General features: G+C 45.2%; 1 protein-coding gene across 8 annotated transcripts in view; it reads right to left on the minus strand.

Annotated features, from left to right (window-relative positions):
- Window positions 1–1,325: 1,325 nt before the first annotated feature.
- The window catches only part of LOC118179173 (excitatory amino acid transporter 1-like), a 41,819-nt gene continuing 21,035 nt past the window's right edge, over window positions 1,326–22,109 (minus strand). For 3 of the 8 annotated variants that reach the window (XM_035348322.1, XM_035348319.1, XM_035348317.1), the window contains exons 2-10: window positions 20,858–21,115; window positions 19,812–19,949; window positions 18,897–19,101; window positions 16,306–16,348; window positions 14,739–15,079; window positions 11,861–12,094; window positions 10,639–10,833; window positions 9,381–9,515; window positions 7,447–7,869 (exon numbers count right to left, since the gene is read on the minus strand). In XM_035348322.1, coding sequence (XP_035204213.1) covers window positions 7,671–7,869; window positions 9,381–9,515; window positions 10,639–10,833; window positions 11,861–12,094; window positions 14,739–15,079; window positions 16,306–16,348; window positions 18,897–19,101; window positions 19,812–19,949; window positions 20,858–21,071 — 1,704 coding nt within the window. In that variant the 5' untranslated portion in view covers window positions 21,072–21,115 and the 3' untranslated portion in view covers window positions 7,447–7,670. Of the gene's footprint in view, window positions 3,069–3,731; window positions 3,769–7,446; window positions 7,870–9,380; window positions 9,516–9,684; window positions 9,856–10,548; window positions 10,834–11,860; window positions 12,095–14,738; window positions 15,080–16,305; window positions 16,349–18,896; window positions 19,102–19,811; window positions 19,950–20,857; window positions 21,116–22,109 lie in introns of those variants that run through there. The other 5 variants (XM_035348320.1, XM_035348321.1, XM_035348323.1 and 2 more) reach the window with 4 other exon arrangements.

Genomic DNA, 22,109 nt, shown 5'->3' on the forward strand with positions numbered 1-22,109 from the left:
CCGCCCCGCTCCGCTCCGCCCCGCGCCGCGCAGGCGCCGGGGGAGCCGCGGGCCGCCGGGCCCCGCCGCGCGTGGGGACGCGCACGTCCGCTGCAGGCTGCGGGGGGCCTCCCCCGGGGGGTGGCGGGTTCGCGTCCGGGTGCTGGCGGGCTTGCGGGACTAGGAGCGGAGGGGTGTGGAGGGGCTGGGCGGGCTGCTGCTGCTGCTGCTGCTGCTGCTGCTGCTGCTGCTGCTGCTGCTCCTGCTCCTGCTCCTGCTGCTCTGAGGGGGGAGGCTCGCCCGGGAGGTGAGTGTGGAGAAAGCAAATTGCCTTGGGTGAAACGAGGAGAGAAATGAAGGGAAACGGGTGTGATGCTGAGAGAGAAAAGTGCACCACAGCACCTCCCCGAGAGGCTGGGGAAGAGTGCGAAGAAAGGCCACGCAGTCCCGTGCCTTCGCTGTACCTGGGCAGGTCCCTTCCCACTAGAGAAAGGGCCCTACACAGGCAGTGCCCTGCAGCCCCTCTGGTCAAGGTTCTGTAAGGACTCCAGCCATGCCCTCAGTGGGACAAGACCTCAGGGGTCACCCAGAGCAGGGTGCCCAGGACCATGTCCAGGTGGTTTTGGAGATCTCCAAGGAGGGAGACTCCATAGCCTTTCTGGGCAGCCTGTGCCAGTGCTCCATCACCACACAGCACGGCAGTGCTTGCTGGTGTTCAGACAGAGCCTCCTGTGTCCCAGTTTGTGCCTGTGGCCTCTTGTCCTGGCACTGGCCACCACTGACGAGTCTGGCTACATCCCCTTTGCACCTTCCCTTCAGACTTTTATATACATTGGTAAGACCCCTCTCCTCCTCCCCAAGCCTCCCCTTCTCCACCCTAAACAGTCCCAGCTCTGAGCCTTTCGTCACAGAAGTACTGCAGTCCCTTCGTCACCTTTGTGGCCCTTTGTCGGACTCTCTCCAATAGCTCCATCTCTTGTACTGAAGAGCACAGCACTGGGCACAGTGCTCCACGTGTGGCCTCACCAGAGCAGAGTTGAGTGGAAGGACCACCTCCCTTGACCCGCTGGCAATGCTCCTTGTAACACAGCCCAGAATACCTTTAGCCTTTGCCACAAGGTCACATTCCTTGCCCATGCTCAACTTGGTGTCTGCCAGGACCATCAGGTCCTTTTCTGCCAACTGCTTTACAAGCTGGTTGGCCTCCAAAACGTACTGGTTGTCATATTGTACTGGTGTGTCATTTATGTTGCACATAAAGATGTGTAATGCCTAATACTAAAAGTAACATTCCTAACTGTCATGGTTCTGAGGAAAAATATTAGAAAAAAAATAATTGAAAAGCATCGTGGAAAAATTTCCCTTTATTTTTCAAATATGCAATCTTTATTAACACTGAAACTCACAGCATGAAGAGAAAGGCCTTGGAAATTAACATAGTCAAACTGCCAGAATGCTACAAACACACTATATAGCAGTGATTTCCAGTTATTTCTTTCATCCTTGGGTATAGCAAAAGGACATGATTTCAGGACAGATCGTATGGGCAGATCTGGCTCCTGAGACAGTGTACACATATCACATACTTAATGTGATTCATGGCCTATTATGTGAAAATCCATATTCTTCATCTATTTTCTCTTTTTAAAGTAACTTTGAAGAGACGTGTCCTAATCCAAGAGCTCCTCATGTACGTATGCATTAAGATAACTCCCTATTTCATCCCAAATATTGCCTGTCTGATCATTAGAATAAATTGTTTGCCAAAAGGATAATTTCTGCAACTAGAAGCTGCTACTGCAGTAAAGAAAAGACTGCATAAACTCTCAAATATCTGATAATTTAAAAAGGCAGCTGATAAAATTATTTCATATTTTCAGTTATGCAGTTTTGAAGGCTGAATTAATACAAGGTCAATGTTTGTGTTTGGAAAGAATACAAACACTTTCATATTCTTGGCAGAGCTCTTAAAAGACCGCCTGTTTGCAAGGTTATACACATCAGGGACTGGAGTCCTTGGGATATATGCAGGGAATTCAAAGATGAAGTGGAGAGTTCTCTCCACATGTTGGTAAGTTCTAATTATGTCACCAGCAGGTTCAACTCAAAAGCAGCATGCATTGAGCTCCTTCCTGACAAACCTTGCTTTAGAAGACTCAATACAGGAAAGACATGAAATAGCCTCTGCTGTTTTAAGGATATAATTAGTTATGCAAATCAAGTCAGGCATCAAAATCAAGTATGCAACTTCACAGAGTGAGAGTTTAGTACTTTCTTTCCCCTTTGGATTAGCAAAAAAAAAGTTAACTCTGTGTATATATGTATGTATTTGTGTACACACGCTCTTTTCATATATATATATAAGCCTATATATATATTTATATCTATTATATATATACACCAATATATATATACCTATACACACAAACACACACACACACATATACATAAACAAATTCCTAACAATACTGTCTGGGTATTGTAAACAGATAGACAATCCCAATCATAAACTGGTTAACAACATGGGTAAATACCAGAGCTAAAAAATATCATCCAAATTTCAAAATTCCCTATGATAGACTGGTTTGCATTATTCAAAAATGACTACTTGTTTGTGCTCCGTTAATCTTGTGTGGAAGGTAGGAAATCACAAATGGCCAGGCTCGGAGTGTACTACTTTGTGGGAACAACTGCGTTCATTTTGATGCAATGTGACATGGAGAGCCCCTTTTGTGGTATGTCTGCTAACAGCAACTGAAAACAGGTTAGAGTCCTGCTGATTTTTATTGAAGTATCATTAGGATCCTTTCAGATAGCTTTTGAAAATGATCAAGCTAGAAGGACCCTTTGCAATATCTCTAAACCAGAAAGCACGTGCATATATTATAAAGCCAGAAGGGACCCTTATGATCATCTAGTTTGACTCTAGGTATAACCCAAGCCACAGACTTCCCAGAACTGATTCCTCTTAGAGCTAGAGTCCAATCCATCAATCTTTTCTTCCAATTCATCCATCAGTTTGCCCTTTATATACAGGAAGTCTCTCAGGATTAGAATTCAATGCTTTCTTGAGAAGTTGGACAAATAGTCTGCAAAAAGAAGAAAAGAAGAAAAACTAGATGCAATTCAATATGGACAAATAGAAATTACTATATTTAGGTAAAAATAATCAGCAGCACAAACACAGGCTGGGAAATTACTAGCTACGCAGCAGTTCTGCTTAAAATGATGCATGGATTACCACTGCTATCAGTGCTGTCATGCTGTTGTGAAAAAAAATCAAGCATTTTACTGGATTTTGTAAGCAGGTCTGTTCTTTATGATGGGTTAGACTCATGTCAGCTGAGCCGTGTTAATGGTAAGTTAGTGCTGTCTTAGCCCACTGCAGATACAAGCTAAAGCAGCGTATCTTAAAACTCTTTGATTAAGATCCAGTCTTTGGATACAGCCATCTCATCAAAGTTAGAGTCTAACCTCACTAAGATTTAAGATAAGCTGAACAGACTTGAACTTGCTGTAGGTACGCGTCATGGACAGTTACCTTGATCAGCTGAAGCAGAGCATGCTGTTAAACTACGGGAACTTGAGTCTAAGATCTAAATCTTAACGTACATGAAATAGTCTTTCCTCAGTGCTTAGCACTAATAAATCTTTAGTTGGATTGTTGTGTCATATTTTAGTTACTCCACTTTAAGAAAGATGTGGAAGAGCGAGGAAAAAGTCCAGAGGACAGGAATGTGAATGATTATTACCTGTGAGGGTATACTGAAAGAACTGGGTCTGTTTAGTCTAGAAAGGAGAAGAGCAGACATTACAATACCATTCATACAAGATAAAAATGCTGCAAAGAGGAGGATAATAATCTCTTATCCTACTCACTGGGACAGGACAAGAAATAATGTTCTTGCATCGTAACAAGAGAGATTTATGTCAGAGAAGAAAAAAAAGTGCGTTGAAACACTTAACTTGGAAATCAAAAGAGCTTAACAAGCAGCTTTTGGGATTGTTTTGGATCTAGCTCCTGCTGCCTGGGAGCATACGATGTCCTAGATGACTTCTTGGGGTCTTTTCCAGCTCTATTTTCTATAAGTCCCATAAAAGACAGGAAAAAAATATCCAGTGTATGCTGAAAATCATAGTAACTGCTCTCTATTCCTGGGTATAAGCAGCAAGTAATTATGACCAAGAAGATTTGAGCAGTTGGATTTTGTTGTTTTAACTTCTCAGATATTCTTGAGTGATGCATTCCCGTGAGTGCTATTTACAGTCCTATTCCCAGAATGACTGTCCTGGAAGCTATTCTTATATTTTGAACATTTATAATCCTTTAATTGAATGCGGAGAATAACAAACCCTGCTGTGAACTAAGTGTTCTGGCCTTCTGCTTGAAAGGTTTAGTTTTGCCTCAAAAGTTGGTCTACAATAGTTTATAAAAATTAGAAAGAAACAATTGATAACTTTTCTTGTTTTAGACTTACCAACCTTGATATTGTAGCTACATTTCTAGCTATTATGGGGCAGTTAACATCCATTTATTTGTTTTACAGCTACAGAAACCAAAACACAGATGGAAAATCATCAGTCAGAGTATGTGGACCAGTTTGGTCCCTGAGGTCCTGGACCCACAGGTGTAGCCAGCCTTCCCTCTGGGATACCTGACCTTGGGCACCCAATGGCAGGTAAGAATAAGAGAACAATGTTAACCAGAGCTCCTTCGGGTTCCTTCTGAGTTTGTCAGGCTGTTTTTTTTAGAACTGGGCTTGGATAGGGAAGTGATAATCCAGCCAACTTAAATAGCATAGTTCAGGCGTTAAGAGTGAGAAAACCCAACGTGTAAGATAAGAATAATCTGTCCATGTTATTGTGGCAGGGATGAAGGTGATTAATGCAAACGTACAGGATAGATTTTTTCATCTGTCCCTGCCTCTGAACTGAAAAACTACACATTTGTACAAGGCAAATGTCCATTTGTAGAAGCCAAGGCCCACACTTGATTATCATCTAAGCTTAATACTTGATGAACAAGGGTCTAATTCCCATTTGCCTCCTCCTTCCTTTTAAACAGAATTTTAATTGTCTAGTTGTTATGCACAGGTCAGGTCCCACATGAAAGCCAACACTGAGCTGGGAGATTTTTTACTTGTTCCTGTTACATCCCTGTAACCAAGCAGAACTTAGGAAACATTTATGACAGCTGCAAATATCATCTTTTCTAAGTTCAGCAGCACATTCCACACAATGGCAATTTCTTGAGCCGTGTATATTCTAATGAAGAGTTTATTATCTTCTGCTGTTAACCAGAAGTCTTCCACTATCTCAGTTTAGAAAAAAACCTGGCCATCACCTTTCAGGGACCAAAATACTACTGGGTTATTGAGTTGCTCTTAGTTGCTTTTACTGATGACAGTCTCAGGAGAGAAAGGGTGCATTGCATGCAGGAGGTCAAAATCTATACATCTAAGAATGTTTTAGTTGATGGATAGGAATAATATTTGTGAAGAACAACCAGATACATAACTGTACAACAGCAACTTGCCCCTGCTACCCTAGATCTCTTGTCAGAACAAGTAACCTGCCTCCAGTGATCAGGAAACAGCCTGCTGCCATAGGGTCTGGGGCCAACTACTACTCTGTTGTAAGCAGAGCTACAGTACAATTCTTCTGTGTTACCTGTTTTTATCTGAAAGAGATGCATTTGACTGTTTATTTCAGATTCCCAACTGTATACCAACCCATAAAAATAGAAAACTGTGTTTACCTACAGGATGTAGAACATGGCAGCACACATATATAACCCTGAGATTTCTGAAGGACCAAAAAGAGCCTCAGGATCTGGCTTTGGGCACCTCAAGAAATGTGTTCTAGGAAGTTTTGCTGAGGAGCTGAAGATGGGCAGGTGTGATTGTAGTTGGAAAAGCTGCCTCGAGCAGATGTCTCTGGGGCCTTCTGTCCTGTGGTCCACTTAGAGGTGCCTGTCAGTGTATGGCTAGGGCTTTTGGATGGAAAGGATCATTCTGGGAAGCCAGGGTAGAGGGGTTTAAGAGACAGACTGAGTCTGGAGAAATGAGCAGACTGGTTGATATCCTCAATCAAGTTTAGATAGCTCAGCTGTGCTGGGAAGCTGTTTGCTGCTGTTTCTGGACTTTCAGAAGTAGAACAGTTACAATAGAGTAGCCCCCAAACTGTGGATCCTTTCCATCTTCAAAGATGGGTCTTAGATACTCATTTTCTGGATGTTCACGGAGATGACCTGAAGATTATGGAGCAAGTCCTGCTGGTCCTGTTTACTGATGTGAGACATACAGCCTCTGTTCCTCTGTTCCATGGAAGGGGGGTAGAGCATGGATGAAGCAGGTCCCTAGTTGTTGCTTGGACCTATGAGATGGTCCAGATGTCTTGTAGGCTTATGCCCATGTGTGGAACTGGAACTGAGCTCTATTTGGTAGGAACTGAGAAATTTATCCTGATGAAAACTACCTTTATAAGTTTGGGGCCTGGCATCTTCTACAAGTGCTGAGAAGTGATTGGGCACTGTTTAGAAAAGATAAAGAGCTGTAGAAAGACAGAGACATTTTGAAGCACATTCTTGAGCAATGTGATTGAAGGAAAGGTGCTTCTGAAAGTAGGCAAAGATGACCAAATGAACTGTTTCATTGGAGTTTTATGGTGAGGATTTTTCTGAGTGAAACTGGGGTTGTAGGGAGTCATTCCTGGCATGGAGGCACCGTCCAGCTACTCAGGTGGGCAGACTGGTCATAAGCTTTGCAGTTCCCCTTCTGGTTTCAATAAGAGAACAGATTTCTAAAAAGAAACAAAATTAACTGGTGTTTGGCAGAGCTTTGTAGAGGAGAGAGCTAGTTCAGAGGCTCGATAATAGATCTAATCAATTCTTTAATTGCTGCTTTCACAATCCCTTAGCTGCTGCCATTAATAAAAAGCCAGTATGACCTCTATTTGTACTGCCAGACAGTACAATAAGCCCTGTCCCTGCTGTATGGTGCCACATTTCTTCAGGAGCTGGGCGACATCAATACCTACAGCCAGAAAAGTTGCCAGAGGAGCAAGAAGCCTTCAGGAAGCATTAGCGGTGTTACTGTGCAAACACCAGGACTGTGAGCAAAGAGGACACTGGGTTTATCATAAACACTTGCCAGTAAAGAGTTGAACAGGAGTGCTGGGGCTCTCCAGAGATCTCCGAACGGCCAATGCTACAAGCTTTACATGCTCAGGGGAAACCACTGACCAAATAAAGGCTTTGCTGCTCTGCAGCTGTTTCCTGCAGGAAGGAGACATCATGGCAAAATTCTGGTGCCAGTTCACAGGTGGTGGTGTCACCAACCCACTTTGTCACTTAACTGTGCTCATACTTAAGCTCACAAGTGAGGGAGCTATTAGTCCAGCTCATTCACTGAGTCTTACTTACTCAGGTCAAACTCTTGGATCCCGATAAGAATGACTAAATCAGGCTTTTGTGGAACAAAAGTTTCTTTGCAGTTTAATTTTCTCTTCTTTAATGTCAGTCGGAAAGAGATAGGGGAGAAATAGGATTGGGGAAACTGCATGTGGGAGAGGGAGGAGAAAAGTGTAGATCTTTGAAAGTGGATCTTTCTCTGTTCTCCACTCTGTCCTCCAAGACTTCTTTTTCAAGTCTTGTTTTTTTACAGCATTAATTTGCTCTCTGCTGCCTGATTTCACAGTGCTGTCTCACTCCTGGAGTGCCAGAGGGTGTCGTTCTGTGGGCAGACCAGGTGGGAAGGCTGCTGTTTCTCCTCTATCACAGAATTACCAAGTTCGCAGTCCTGTGCATCCAGCTCATGCCGGGAGAGATGCTCCACAATGCCAGCACCCAGAGAATCCCCCAGGACATTGGTGGTCGTTCTAAGGCGGTCTCTGAAAAATCAGGGAGAAAAATGAAATGCAGCTTCTTAGTATCAGCTAAGGGGATGAAGAATATTTCAAGAAACATGAAGTTTTCTTCAAATGAAACTTTTTCTCTACTTTTTAAGTCACTCTAATAATTGGCACTTCAATATTTACAGATAAATTTCTCCCAGAGAGCTGTCCTTCATTGCTAGCCTGAGCACAGGCTTCACATTCATTCCTGTTCTGTTGCATTCCCAATATCTCAATGTAAAATTTTGGACTTGCCACAAAATCACAGAATCACAAAATCACAGAATAGATGAGGGTGGAAGGGACCTCTGAAAATCACCTAGTCCAACCCCCTTGCTAAGCAGGATCACCTAGAACACGTTGCGCAGGATGGCATCCAGGCAGGTTTTGAATATCTCCAGAGAAGGAGACTCCAAAATCTCTCTGGGCAGCCTGTCCCAGTGCTCTGTCACCCTCACAGTAAAGAAATGCCCCCTCATATTTATTTATCTGTATCCTCTTGTGTTCCAGTTTGTGCCTGTTGCCTCTCGTCCTTTCGCTGGGCACAACTGAAAAGAGACCAGCTCCATCCTCTTGCACCCTCCCCTCAGACAGTTATATACATTAATGAGGTCCCCTCAGTCTTCCCTTTTCCAGGCTAAACAGGCATAGTTCTTCCAGCCTGTTCTCGTACAGCAGGTGCTCCAGTCCTCTAATCATCTTAGCAGCCCTTCTTTGTCCCTCTTGTACTGGGGAGCCCAGAACTGGACACAATACTCCCAGAGGAAATGAGGAAATGGGGAAAATGAGGAAAAACACTGTTGCTGTGGATCCACATAGATGGATTCCTCTCCAAAGGTCTGCTCAAGCCTTTCTGCAGATTTAGATGAGCCTTGCCACATCCATTATAATTCAGTCGTATTTGTCTTATAAATTCAGAAATTCTGATGCAAACCTATCCCAAAGAACAACCCCCCAAAAAACAATAAATCAGATCATGTGTCTGAGAGCATTGTCCAAATGCATTCTTCAATCTAGTTCCTAAGAACACTGCTGGGCAATCACTTCTCCCAAGGTTTGAAAGGGTAGGAAAGCAGAAAAGGAGCAATGTAGCTGGACCCCTCTAAGAGCTCCTCATATTTGTACAGGCCAGTTTCATCCTGCCTGCCTTGTTTGATGCAGAACCAGCATCACTTTGCAGCATGAATTTGCCTATTACTGGCACAACCTGTCCCTATCAGCCTGCAGATTGTTTCTGATAATTATCTTGTTAGATAAACTAAATAAAGGACATTCTGCTTGGTCACCAAGCTGTTCTGAACATGAATTTGGTCACTGAAGTATATGGTGAAGACTCTAGCATGAACAGAGGGCTACTGTGCAAAGGTCTGGTGGATACAGGTGTGTTTCAAGCCTAATGATACAGGTTACTGAGTCTGCTTGTAGCGGAGACACTGGGAATGAAGATGAACTCTGTACACATTGGCAGGGAGCACAGAGAAATGCATGCTGCTGAGCAGAGAACTCACAGAAACCAGTCCACAGCGATGATCAGTGTAATGTCTTCCGTAGGCAGCCCCACTGATGTCAACACTATGACCATAGTCACCAGTCCTGCCTGGGGAATACCTGCGGCTCCGATGCTGGCTGCCGTGGCGGTGATGCTGGAGGGAAGAGGAAAGCACAGCTATCAGCAGAGGGAAGAAAACAGGTAGTTGCATTTGCAGAAGTGTCAGGACGTATCTCAACATATTATCTACAAACCATCTGGGCAATCCTTCTGCTTTGGACACAGAGCAGGATGGTTACACATGGGACATTGACACACCACCCAGGCACCCATCCATCGCAGACTGCACACTGCAGCTCTAAGGGATGGCCCAGACTTGGAAATCCAATAAAGGCTCAAGGGGAGCCTCCAAGATGTGGCACCCAAAGCCATATTAACTTGTACACCTGTAGGCTTCACCTTCCTTTTCCATACTTCTTTAATCTCATTGTAATGTACTGGGTCTGGCTGGGATGTTAACTTTCCCTGCAGCAGCCCATCCAGTGCTGCGCTCTGCACTTGGAGCTAGAACAGCAGTGGTATCACACCAGTGTTGTGTCTGCTGCTGAGAAGTGCTGGCACAGCATCAGGACTCTCTCTGACCCTCCTAGGGAGTGGGCAAAAAGTGAGAAAGAAACATCAGCAGGGCAGCTGACCTAAACCAACCAAAGGGATATTCCATACCATATGATGTCACACTCAGCAATAAAAGGTGGAAAAAGGAAGAAGAGGGGAGGGGTGGGCTCTCATTGCGAAAACGTCTGTCCTCCTCCCGAACACCGGCTACGTGCGTTGAGGCCCTGCTTCAAGGACATGGTCAAGCATCGCTCATTTGTGGGAAGTAGAGAGTAATTTCTTTCCTCTGCACTTCGACATAGCCTTTACTTGTTTTGTTTAGTTATTCCCTTTTCCCTTCCCTCTTCCCCTTTCCTTTTTTTTTCCCTTTAGTTGAATTGTTTAATTAATAATAATATTTCCTTAATAATATATATATATATATTTTTTTTTCCCTCTTTAATTAAATCATCCTTATCTCAACCCGTGAGTTGTTCTTTCCTTTACTTCTTCCCCTCCTCATCTGAGGAGGGGGAATGAGAGAGCAGTTGTGGTGTTCAACTGCCTAGCACAGTAAAACCACCACATGTAATTTCTGAGTAAAGGAGGAACCTGAAAGCACCTCAGATAAGCCAACAAAACTGGAGTCCCTCCTGTAGCCCCATAACTCTTTCAAAAGTCACCTTATTGTGATGATCTGCCCGAAGTCAAGTTCATAGTTGTTGACTTGTGCAATGAAGATGGCTGCAAGGGCCTCATACAGAGCAGTGCCATCCATGTTAATTGTAGCTCCCACAGGCAGAACAAACCTCGTGATGCGCCTGTCCACACCATTGTTTTCTTCCAAACACCTGAAGGTGATGGGCAGAGTCGCTGAGCTGAAAGGAATTTACAAAACAACATGAATTGGGTATATGCTGACTGAGGAAGAGGGACTAAGCCTCTGCCTGGTTTATGACCTTACCCACCTGCTTTTTCACCCTGCCATGTGAGCCAGAGGCCAGATGCTGCTAGGAGAAAGAACAGTCTAAGCAAGGGTTCCTCAGATATGCTGCACGCTGCAGTTGCACGTTCAGACATGACTTTCCTCAGGGGCTGGGCAGGGGCTGTGTGGCCCTGATGCTGGTGAAGCTGGTACAACACCAAAAGAAGGTGATTCTGGGGAATTCTGGGTACATAGGACACAGCCTCAAGACCAAAACTCCTCTTCCAGCTATTAAAAAACTTGAGTCCTTTCTCTTCCCCAACTCAGTGCATAAGACAAGAATGACCCATGTGTGAGAATATATCTTGCAGCAAAAGCAGAGAATTGTTTCTGAAAGAAAACACGAGCAAGAAAAGTGCTGTGTGTTTCAGTGTGAAAATGCATGTGGGAGAGACTCTGTGCTTGCCAGGAAATGAATACGTCAAGAAACACTGCACTTAATAATACAACAGCTACCTACAATCTGTTGTTTGGTTGTGTGAGTCACTGAACATGGGTGTTTATGCCTTCACCTAGGCTTCCTGTGAGTTTAATGCCAGCCGCACACCGTATGTGCGCCTGGAAAAGAGAAATGTGCAAATGTGTGCAAGTACATGTGCATGGGGAATAGTGTTGGAATTCAGGGGTGATTGATTTGTCTCCTGAGCTCAGTATTTCAGTGCTGCAAAAAGAGTCTCCACCATGCTTGGTGAGGAGGACTATGGGTCACACACTGATGGTTAGAGATGGCAACATAATTAGGGATCCTGAGCAGGGGCGTGGGAATCCTTCCACTCTCAAATGAGTTGGCTGGACCAGTGCAAAAAGCTGGTAGCGGCTAGAAATGGAGAGACCTCAGCACTGAGGGCAATGGAAGTGCTGAGAAGCAGCGCCAGAATATCCACACCGTACTTCTCCCCAGGGCTATGTAGCCATCGTACCTTGAGGAGGTGCCCAGGGCTGTGATGAGGGCCTGCAGAAGCCCTGCAATGAATACCCAGGGGTTCCTGTGGGTGACGATAAAGTAGAGCAGCGGCAGGATGCAGAGGGCATGGATGAGGAGTCCAACGATGACAGTGAGCGTGTACATCCCCAGCTGTCCCCCCATCACTGCAAGGTCATCCATCTCCAGGATTTTGCCAGCAATTAAAAACATGATTCCAACTGGGGCATACCTGTGGCAGAAACAAAAGGACAACTCTCAGAACTGACATCCACACTTCATACGTGCTTCAGTGCATGCTTTCTGGACATATCCTCAGTAAGCTGGCACACCAGAAGTGTGCTAGTTAGTGGATGATACTGCTGGTTTCTTTTCTGGCAATGTGAAAAGATCTCAGACTTGTTTGCTGTGCAGTCAAAAAACAGCACTCGATGCTCTCTTGGGGAACTGCTGTGTGCACACAGCACTTGGTGAGTGCTTTCCTCCTCTTTCCAGGTTCCCACATCTCCTCAACACTCCCTGTAGCACTGCTAGTGGAGGTTATACAGAGGAGCCTGCACATTCCCTTCCTTTCCTAAGAGTCTGGGCTGAGGGTGTCCTTTTTACTGAGAGGCACAGAAAGTTATAGAAGTAAAAGGGAAGGAGGGAGCAGAAGCAATATTGTCCTGCATGCTCTGGGATATCAGCCTTGTTATCTTTAGAGGCTCATGTATAGGGAATAGGAACAGACAGAGAATCCATAGGTAGTATAGCTTGGACTGGGCATACCAACATCTGTGAAGGCAGCCGTGGCTTATATGAAACCTCTTTTTGAGGTGCGGTGGTGGTTTTACCTTGCTGGGCAGCTAAACTCCACCACAACCCTGGGAAAGGGGAAGGAGATGGGGGGCTCTTGTTATAAAGATGTCTGCCCTCCCAAACAACTGCTACACATACTGAGGCCCTGCTTCCCAGGACGTGGCTGAACATTGCTCATTGATGGGAAGTAGAGACTATTTTTTCCCCCTCTCTGTGCTTATGCAGTCTTTTTTTTTTTTTTTTTTTCCCTCTTCCTTTTCCCTTTAATTAAATTATCCTTATGTCAACCCATGAACCTTTCTTTTTCTTTGCAGCATACTTTCTTCTCTCCTTCTTCTGAGGGGGAATGAGACGGTTGTTGTGGTGGAGTTCAGCTGCCCAGCAAGGTAAAACCCCACAGCTACACCGCTGTCCTTTCCATTTCTTACCGTTCCCCCTCTCCTCCCTCCCCCACCCTCCCCATAATAATGCATCTCATGAGCAGCAGTGAAGCTGCACAAGAAGGAAGTCATGACACAGACATGGAGAATATCATGGGCACTAAACTAAACATGGACAAATAACTGGACTAAAGAAAATCACAGCTCCATGGCCACACCTCTCAGGGCTTGGCCTCTACAGCTCAGGAGCTCACATGCAATTCATGCACAAGGCTCAGAGGTCCACATGCCAAACTCCAACTTAGCATAGGAGGTTTGGAAAAGTTTCAGGAAAGGATTTCACGAATATTTCATTTCCTCTGACCTTTTTCGTAGAAGACACTCTTGGCTGCAGGTAATGACCAGATCTCCCCAGGAAAAAGAAGCTCCTGGGAGATACTGTGGCTTCAGGAAGGAGTGCTGAGCCTCAGGGGACAATCCTGCCTCCTATACCAGCAGGATTTTGTTAAGTCAGGAGATGTCTTCAAACATTACGGTGTATGTGCACAGGCAGTTTCCTAAGTGTAACCCATGTCCTATCCATCAACACCCTGCCTTTCTTTGCTGGAAGAGGCAGTTGAAGGCAGTTTGTAATTGTCTCTGGGAGTAGTGCGCTGGTCCACTTGTTCCACTGTGCTCTCCCTTCCTTGCCCTTAGGCAACTCTTATCTCCCCTTAAGAAGGCAAGGCCCCAGATTCTGGCTTGTCCATGGAGAAAAAGATCCCAGAAGGGCTGGAGCTCCCCAGGCAGTGAATTTCTCTGCTGTGAGCTCAGGGTTCCCCTTTATTTCTTTCTGTGTAAGACCTGTCCCCCTGTGCCCAGGATGTTTCTCTGAGATACAAGACTATGACTAGAAAGCCAGGGAAAGAAAGCTGGAGTGATCAAAAGCAGGGGAGAGGATGTGGGGCTGACAGATCATCCCTCTGTCAGGCATTTCCTGGTATTCTGCCAGCCCCATATCTCTCCTGTCTCATGGTACCTACCACAAGCTCCTATTCAGAGCTTGAATTTTAGATAGGTAAAGAGCTTCAAATAAGATTTGTTAAAATGCTGTTTTCTAAAAGGACATATTGCAGCAATGCCTTGCTTATCTGGACCATGTAGTACAGTCAGCCTTACACAGGAAGCACCGAGCAGCTGAGCTCTAGAGGAGTTGGGGCCTGGGAGACCTCAAACTGAAAGGCAGTAATTTTGAGATGATCTTGCCAACCTAGGTGCACTTTCACAGCTAATGCATACAGGTGTCACCCTGAGTGGCAGGAAACTGGCAGTAGGTTATTGTGACTCATAGCTAAGTCAGACTCCTGAAACATAGCTGGAAGGAAAGCTTTCTGTGGGAAAGCCTCACACCCTACCCCTGTTGGTAAGGCTAAGAGATCTTCCACTTCAGCTCTCTGGTCTTCCAAGGATGTTTCCAGCAGCCTCAAGGAAAGCAAGTCCTGGTGTACCTGATATTTCTAAGGTAAAAACAAAAAAACAGGAAATGAAATGTGAACAAATATCCCATCCAGACTTTTCCCTCCAGCCTGATGGAGCCAAAGGAGAGCTGTGCCCATCTGCTTTTCCTGTGCATGTCATCCTTAATGCTACCCCATTTCTCATCAGGTCAGCGGAAACTGCACCTGCAGACCTCCTGCTCCAACCGGCCGTGTTCCTCACCAGATGATAATGGCCACCAGCCTCATGATGGCTTCGTTGAGGCAGTTAAAGAACTCCCGCAGGGCCCGTCCCTTCTGCTTCATGCTGCCGATCACCAAACCGAAGCACATGGAGAACACTACCAGCCCCAGCGCGTTCACCCCATTGGCTGAGCCTGGGATGGGAATGACTTCTTCAAAGGTCAGCACCTCGGAGATGGTCCCCAGGGCATGAGTGACGTTCTCCAGGATGCCAGTGAAGTTCTCAGGCACAGGGAGTGGAGTGGTTGTCACACCTGTTGTGACATTGCTGCTGTGGAGAACGGTTCTGGTGAAGACCCTGGTGCTGTACTGCGTCTTGTACTGAAATGACACAGATTATCAGATGCACTCACAGGCCCTTGTTCAGAAGCTTAGGACAACATGCTAGACTATTGCATTGCTTCCTAAAGAAAGGACTTTTCCATTTGAACTGTTACTCTAATTTTACAGTCATTATTACTTCTAATCTCATGCCTCCACCTTGGACTTAAGATCCCTTTGATATGATTGTTCACTGCTTTGGATGTATTTATACTCTTGCAAAACAAAGACTCTTTATTTGATAGACTAAACAGACTGAGTCCCTGAAGTTGTTCACTTATGTCTTATATTTGACCAGTTTTTCTCTGGGCTGTAGTTCTTTTCTGTATCTTTCTAATGTTTAGGAACTCTAAAAGGGAGATAGTTTATTCAGCATTTCTCTTTGCAATGAGAGATACTAAATATAAAATGAACTACTTCCTTCTCTGTTTGGAAATCCTAGGCTCACATAGGACCATTTAACCATAGAATACAGGGTCACGGTCACTGACATATTCTCCACAATATCCCCACACCCTTTTCAGAGACCCTGCTTTCCAGGATATGGTCTCCCTCTCTGAAGGACTCTTCACATTCCTTGTTCCTAGACAAATATATATATATATATATTTTAAGCTGCATTCAATCAGTTTACCAAGTTTAGCAAAAAAACAAGATTATTTGTTGGACAAATACTTCTAAAATTGCTCTTCCCTCTAATACCAAACACCATGACTGCAGCAACCTGTTACTTACCATCAGGCGAAGGTGTCTATCTTGGAGCACAGCTAGGGAACCCCCAGCTCTGGGGCCCAGATATTCTGGCTCCTCTTTATACTTCTGGAACCCTTTATACTGCTTCCAAGGGCACTAGCACTATGGAAGAGACAAATCCTTGGAGAATCTGTTCCCACTTTACTTCCAGTCCAAACCCGCTAACTGAGGTTACACAAATTCTTCCTAACTTTGAGTGTGGAATGAGATGGAAGCAGGAAGCCAGAGTTGCTCTGCTCTGTCTACTCCAGGGTTTGAAGCCCCCCATGTACAGACAGCCTGAAAAACTTGCATGAGGGATGCTATAATACAGACTTAATGACTGCAATGCCCCTCTTTGAGCAGTTGGAGTTAGAGAAGTGTAAAAGCAGTAAAAAAACAAACTCTGTTCTCATCCCTCAGATAAGTAGGCTGGACCATCGCCTACTGCACAGGGCACCAAGGAAGGTGATAGGCCAGATGGGATTTCATACCTGTTTGAAGCAGGCTTCTACCAGGTTGGGCGGGAACATATTCCTGCAGTAGATAAAACAAGGAGAGAGTTAATTGTCCTGTTTGACTAGCAAGCAAACATGGGCTTCATAGAATCATAAAATGGCTTGGGTTGGAAGGAACCTTAAAGATCATATAACTCCAACTCCCCTGCCATAGGCAGGGACACCTCCCACTAGATCAGGTTGCCCAGGGCCTCATCCAACCTGGCCTTGAACATCTCCAGGGATGGGGCATCCACAACCTATCTGGGCAGCCTGTTCTAGTGCCTCACCACCCTCTGAGGGATGATTTTCCTCCTAACCTCTAACCTAAATCTCCCCTCTTTTAGTTTAAAGACATTCCAACTTGTCCTATCACTATCTGCCCAAGCAAAAAGTTGCTCTCTGTTTTTTTGTAAGCCCCCTTTAAGTACTGAAAAGCTGCAGTGAGGTCACCCCTGAGCCTTCTCTTCTCCAGACTGACCATCCCCAGCTCTCTCAGCCTTCCTTCATAGGAGAGGTGCTCCAGCCCCTTGATCATCTTCGTGTCCCTCCTCAGGACCCACTCTAACAGCCCCACGTCCTTCTTGTGCTGGGGGCCCCAGACCTGGATGCAGCACTGCAGGTGGGGCCTCACAAGGGCAGAGCAGAGGGGGACAATCACATCCTTCTGCCTGCTGCCCACTCCTCTGTGGATGCAGCCCAGGATGCAGTTGGCCTTCTGGGCTCCAGGCACCCACTGCTGGCTCATGTTGAGCTTTTCATCCCCCAGAGCCCCCAAGTCCTTCTCTGCAGGGCTGCTCTCAATGAGTTCTTCTCCCAGTCTGTGCTCATGTCTGGGATTGCCCTGACCCAGGTGCAGCACCTTGCACTTGGACTTGTTGAACCTCAGTAGGTTTATGTAGGCACATTTCAGAAGCTTGTCCAGGTCCCTCTGGATGACATCCCTTCCTTCTGTTGCATCAACTGCACCACTCAGCTTGGTGTTGTCTGAAAACTTGCTGAGGGTGCACTTGATCCCAGTGACTATGTCATTAATAAAGATATTAAACAGCACTGGTCCCAGGACAGACCCCTGAGGGACACCACTTGTCACCAGCCTTCGCCTTGTACATAGAGCCATTGACCACCACTCTCTGGGTGTGACCTTCAAGCCAATTCCTTATCCTCTGAATGGTTCACCTTTAAATCCATCTCTCTCCAATATGGAGATCAGGATGTCATGTGGGACCATGTCTCTGATCTCTGCTTCTTAATATCCTGACAAGCAAAAGGGAGAGGCTGAGCACCTCAGAGTTAAGCTTAGAAAATGGTAAGAATGGATTGACTTGCCCAGATGTTTAGGGTGAAAATTTCTGTTTTGTTTTTCTGTAGAAAATTCTGAAGTTGGGACTTTTCATTCCATTGCAAAACAACACTTAAAAAATACAACTTTGGAATTTCCCACAGAGCAGGAACACCCAGCTGCCAGTAACATTCCCTCCCACACTTTTTTTCAGATTCCAGAAGGTTGTATTTTAGGTATGTGTAAAGAAACTACAGACATACAGCACTGGGACATGGGTCTATTGCAAAAGCATCATCAGACCTTACTGAATCTTGAAACAATACCATATTACTATTTTTACAGTACTGCCTTACTCTCAGCCTCATCTCTATAGCTGTCATCTGAGCTCTCTGTTTTCCTGTACCTCAGAAACATAGCTTCATACCACAATTCACAGTGGAAGGTCATGGCAAGAGAGGGACAGACAGTGTGCTGGGAATCACTTCCTCAATTTCCTTGGTTCAGTTAAAGATGGATATTTGGAGTAGCCTTTGATAGGTCAATTTCTGAAGTGCATGCAGTCATTGCTGATCTTGCTCCCAACATTTCCCTGACATAATATTTTTCAGTCCTACTGTTTGCTGATCCTTTCAGACTATTTTGCACAATCAGTATTTTGTGAGGTGTTCTTTTCTTTCTTCATAGACAGGAGAGGCTCTTATGTAAAACGAGCAGGAAATGAAACAATGTGAGATGTATGACACCTCAGTAATATCAGTGGAGAAATGTCATGAGACTGGATTCTTATACATTTTTCAGGTCTAAGTCCCATTTCTTTGCTTGTTGGCCTTTAAGATAAAAACTGTATTAATCCAGACAATGCAACACAGACCCTGATCACAGATGCTGCACAACTTGGGATTCCCAACATCTGAAAGGATATAAAATTATCTGTACTATCCTCTCTTTCTTCATGGTGTTAGCTTTAATAAATAGCATTTAAAATTTTTATTTTACAGAGTCTGAGTACCTTTTTTACTGGGATCATTAATAAACCAGCACCACGTGATGCAAAACAGCTGGTTAGCAGAATGGGCCTGATTTGCTCAAGTGTAAACTCAAGCATGGTACAAAGGCTGTAGCTCTGCAGGAAGGTGATAAGCCTGTCCTGACTGAGCTAAAAGTAGCAGGCTGGGCAAGACTCAGCCGAAGACCTCTTTCCCTGACAGTGTATGCCAAAAGCTGTGATACTTCAAAAGGACATTCAGTGGAGGAATGTGCTTTCACTGATATGGGCTCACATGAGACCAGCTTGTTCACCTACCTCACCAAGTCCATGAAGGCATCTGTGGTCTGCACTTGCTCGATTCTGCCTTCTCGGTGAAGCTTGTCCTTGGATCCTTTCCCTGGGTGGATGATGATCACCATGAGGATGCCAATGAAGACTGCTATGATTGTGGTCACCATGTAGTAGACCACAGCCCGCATCCCCATCTTTCCTGAGGCTCTGCCATCCAGTGAGGCCATTCCTGTGTAGGCAAACAGTCAGACAAGGTGAGAAGGTCTATTATCTTAGAGGTCTGTTATCTATTAATCTTATATTATCTTATTATAAAACTTCCTCCTAAAGCTCTCAGAAAGAAAATAACGTCCAACCCCAGTACACTGGATCTTTAAGTTCATAATGGTGGGATGTTGCAGGGGTCGAATGTACTGCACCCCTTTTCACTGTCTGAAAGCTTGCTGGCTGGGGTATCTTCTGTGAGGACCTGGATGAAACAGGCTCTCCAGCTGGTGATCAACATTATCTCTTTTGGACTGACACAAATTAACCTCTCCTAGGCTACTAGAAGCCTGAATCAGAGTTGGGCAACACACTTTGATTGGAATGAAATCACAGAATCACTGAGTGGTTAAGGTTGGAAGGGACCTCTGTTGGTCATCTTGTCCAACCTCCCTGCTCAAGCAAGGATACTTAGAGCAGGTAAATCCTTGTTAGTGCTCAAGAGTTGGGCATTGGAAACACCACACTGTGCCTTTCCCAGTCTTCTGAGAAAGCAAAAGGCCTTCTGCTTCTCTTTGCCACCACTGAGTCAGCAGGGGTATGAGTGTAACTCATGGTCAATACAGCTGTAGGTTTAGGATTGTCACTATTACCCAGCACCTGCAGGTGAGGCACAAAGGGTCACTCTGACAACTAGCATAGTCTTGGCTGAAAGCACCAGAAAGCTCTTCTCACCTGTAATCAAGCTAGAGACAATGAGAGGAAGAACCAGCATCTGGAGCATACGCATCAGCAGCTCTCCTGGGAAGGAGAAATACTTGATCTGGCGATAGGTCAGCTGGTATGGCCGAAGGGAAAATGCCAAGATGATCCCTGTGAATCAACAAGGAATGAGAATGGAAATGGAACAGTGTCATCCAGTGGTTTGTCCCTCAGTCAGTCCTACAATACAGCTTTCCTTTTCCTCTTCTCCTTTCAGCTTCTCCCCTCTGCAAAGGAGCCAATGCTCTTTCTTTTCTAAAAGGTTATGTTCCATTTTTTACTGTATGCTTTCTCTCCCTTTGATGTATCTATACACACAGGAGCCTTGTGCTGAACCACAGGCGCACCACTCCCTGCTGCACTGTCTGCTGCTCCTCTGGAGTTTGTTCCCAGGAAGCTCATTGCCACAGAAGAGATGTGACTGCCCACCTTATTAGCCCAGAGACCTTGTCCAGCAACCTATCAGAGCTGAGTTCAGCCAGCCTGGATTGGAAGTTAGGGACAATCCACTCTGCTTGGCAGCTTTAGTTTGCACAGTATCACAGACCAATTATCTGCATCAGTTCCCCCTTTTAATACTATGGAACTAAACTTGTGGGATGCTTTTTAGCTTTCTAAAACACAGCACAGATTGGTTTCAGGAGACCTCTGACAAGTCTGCCTCTGACAAGCTTGTGGCTGGCCAACTAGCAGCAGTCAAAATGCTGTCCAAATCAGAAGCGCTCTTGCATGCAGAACAACAACCCTTGCAGAGGGGGAGTGTGAGGAAGCCTTTGCTTCTGGCTGGACCTTAGGGAGAGTCCACAACAGAAACGGTTTGCTGATCTGACTCTACTAATCCTCACAAAAAAATCACCCAGGTTTGCTCAGAGGCTTCTCGTGAGTATAGCTATATACGCAAGGGCTCTTCAGCTTCACTTCCCCAGCCAAATTATTATGATAAAATAAAATATTTGTGGGATAAATGGACTTTTCCCCACATTTGTATTTCGTGCCCAGTGTCACCACCAGTTCCATACCTAGTAAGACTGCAGCGATGGTGAAGAGGACGAAGGCGTTTCTCCTGAAGAAGCTCTTGGCACTCTCGGCAGTGATGCTGTGCATCCGTTTCTTGGCCCGCGCTGCCCGCTTCTGCACTGCCTGCCGGAATCGTTGGACCCGTCCCTCGGCGCTGAGCCGCTTGGCTGCGTCCTCATTGAGGAACAGGCTGTTGACGTGACTCTGCTCGCTCATGGTTGGCACGGCTGCTCGGTCCCCAGGGCACGGCTCTGCCTGTGCTGGGCAGGGAGGAACACGGGAAAGAAAGCATGAGCTGCAGTACCTGATGCCTTCATTTTCAGGTCATTTCCCTGGGACCCTGAGCATCCTTATGTAGTATTGAATAAGGAACTGGCCTTGGTGTGAGGTGTCGAAAAGGCCACTGCAGCTTTGTCACAACTGTGGCCAGGTAGGTGCTCTGGTGTCTCTGGAGAAGCTCTGGGTTCTGTAGCACCCACCTGCACCAAGGAGCAGGCCACGGGACTCCACAGACACCTAGGTTTGTTCTTAGACATTTATCAGTTTGCACAGGAATGAATTTTTATAACCTGGCAATAAAACCGGTTCCAATACACAAATTGTCTCCACAAATACTAAGATTGAGATCAAACTCACTCCAAAAGACCAGTTCTGCTCCATTACCTACTGGCCACAAGGCCTGGAGCAGTCTCTATACTGTTCTTTCTTTCTTTTTTACTATTATTCCCATATTCCTCAAGAGAAAGGAGACACACCTGCATATCAATCAAAACTGCAGTGCTAGGAGGCACCAGCAATCCAACACTTCTTATCATTAGGAGCATTACTGCCTGACCATGCAGGTGCCAGTTTCCTGCTGTCACCGTGCCTTGGCAGATATGACCTGAAAATGATTCTTTTTCCCAAGAGTTCACAGAGAAAATATGACTGGATGAATCTAGACAACCTTAGAAGCACAAAGGCACCTCAGCACATCAGCAGGTGCTGAGAGACGTTTCTTTGGAGATGCAAGTCAAATAACAGCTGCTGCAGTTGCAATCCTAAATTTAAGTCAAAGAAACCATCACATGTTGGGATTATATTCTCTTTACAATACATATCTAGTCTCTGTCATTTGTACCCAGATAAATATCTATAATGAATCAAAGGCCATCATCAGCCAAAACAACCATCATCAGTTCATGGTATGACTTGTTTTATTTGGACTCTTTTTAAATTGTAATAATGACACTGAATTATTACATTTTCATCTGT

Source organism: Oxyura jamaicensis, chromosome 28 (assembly GCF_011077185.1).
Source record: "Oxyura jamaicensis isolate SHBP4307 breed ruddy duck chromosome 28, BPBGC_Ojam_1.0, whole genome shotgun sequence".
Lineage (NCBI taxonomy): Eukaryota > Metazoa > Chordata > Aves > Anseriformes > Anatidae > Oxyura > Oxyura jamaicensis.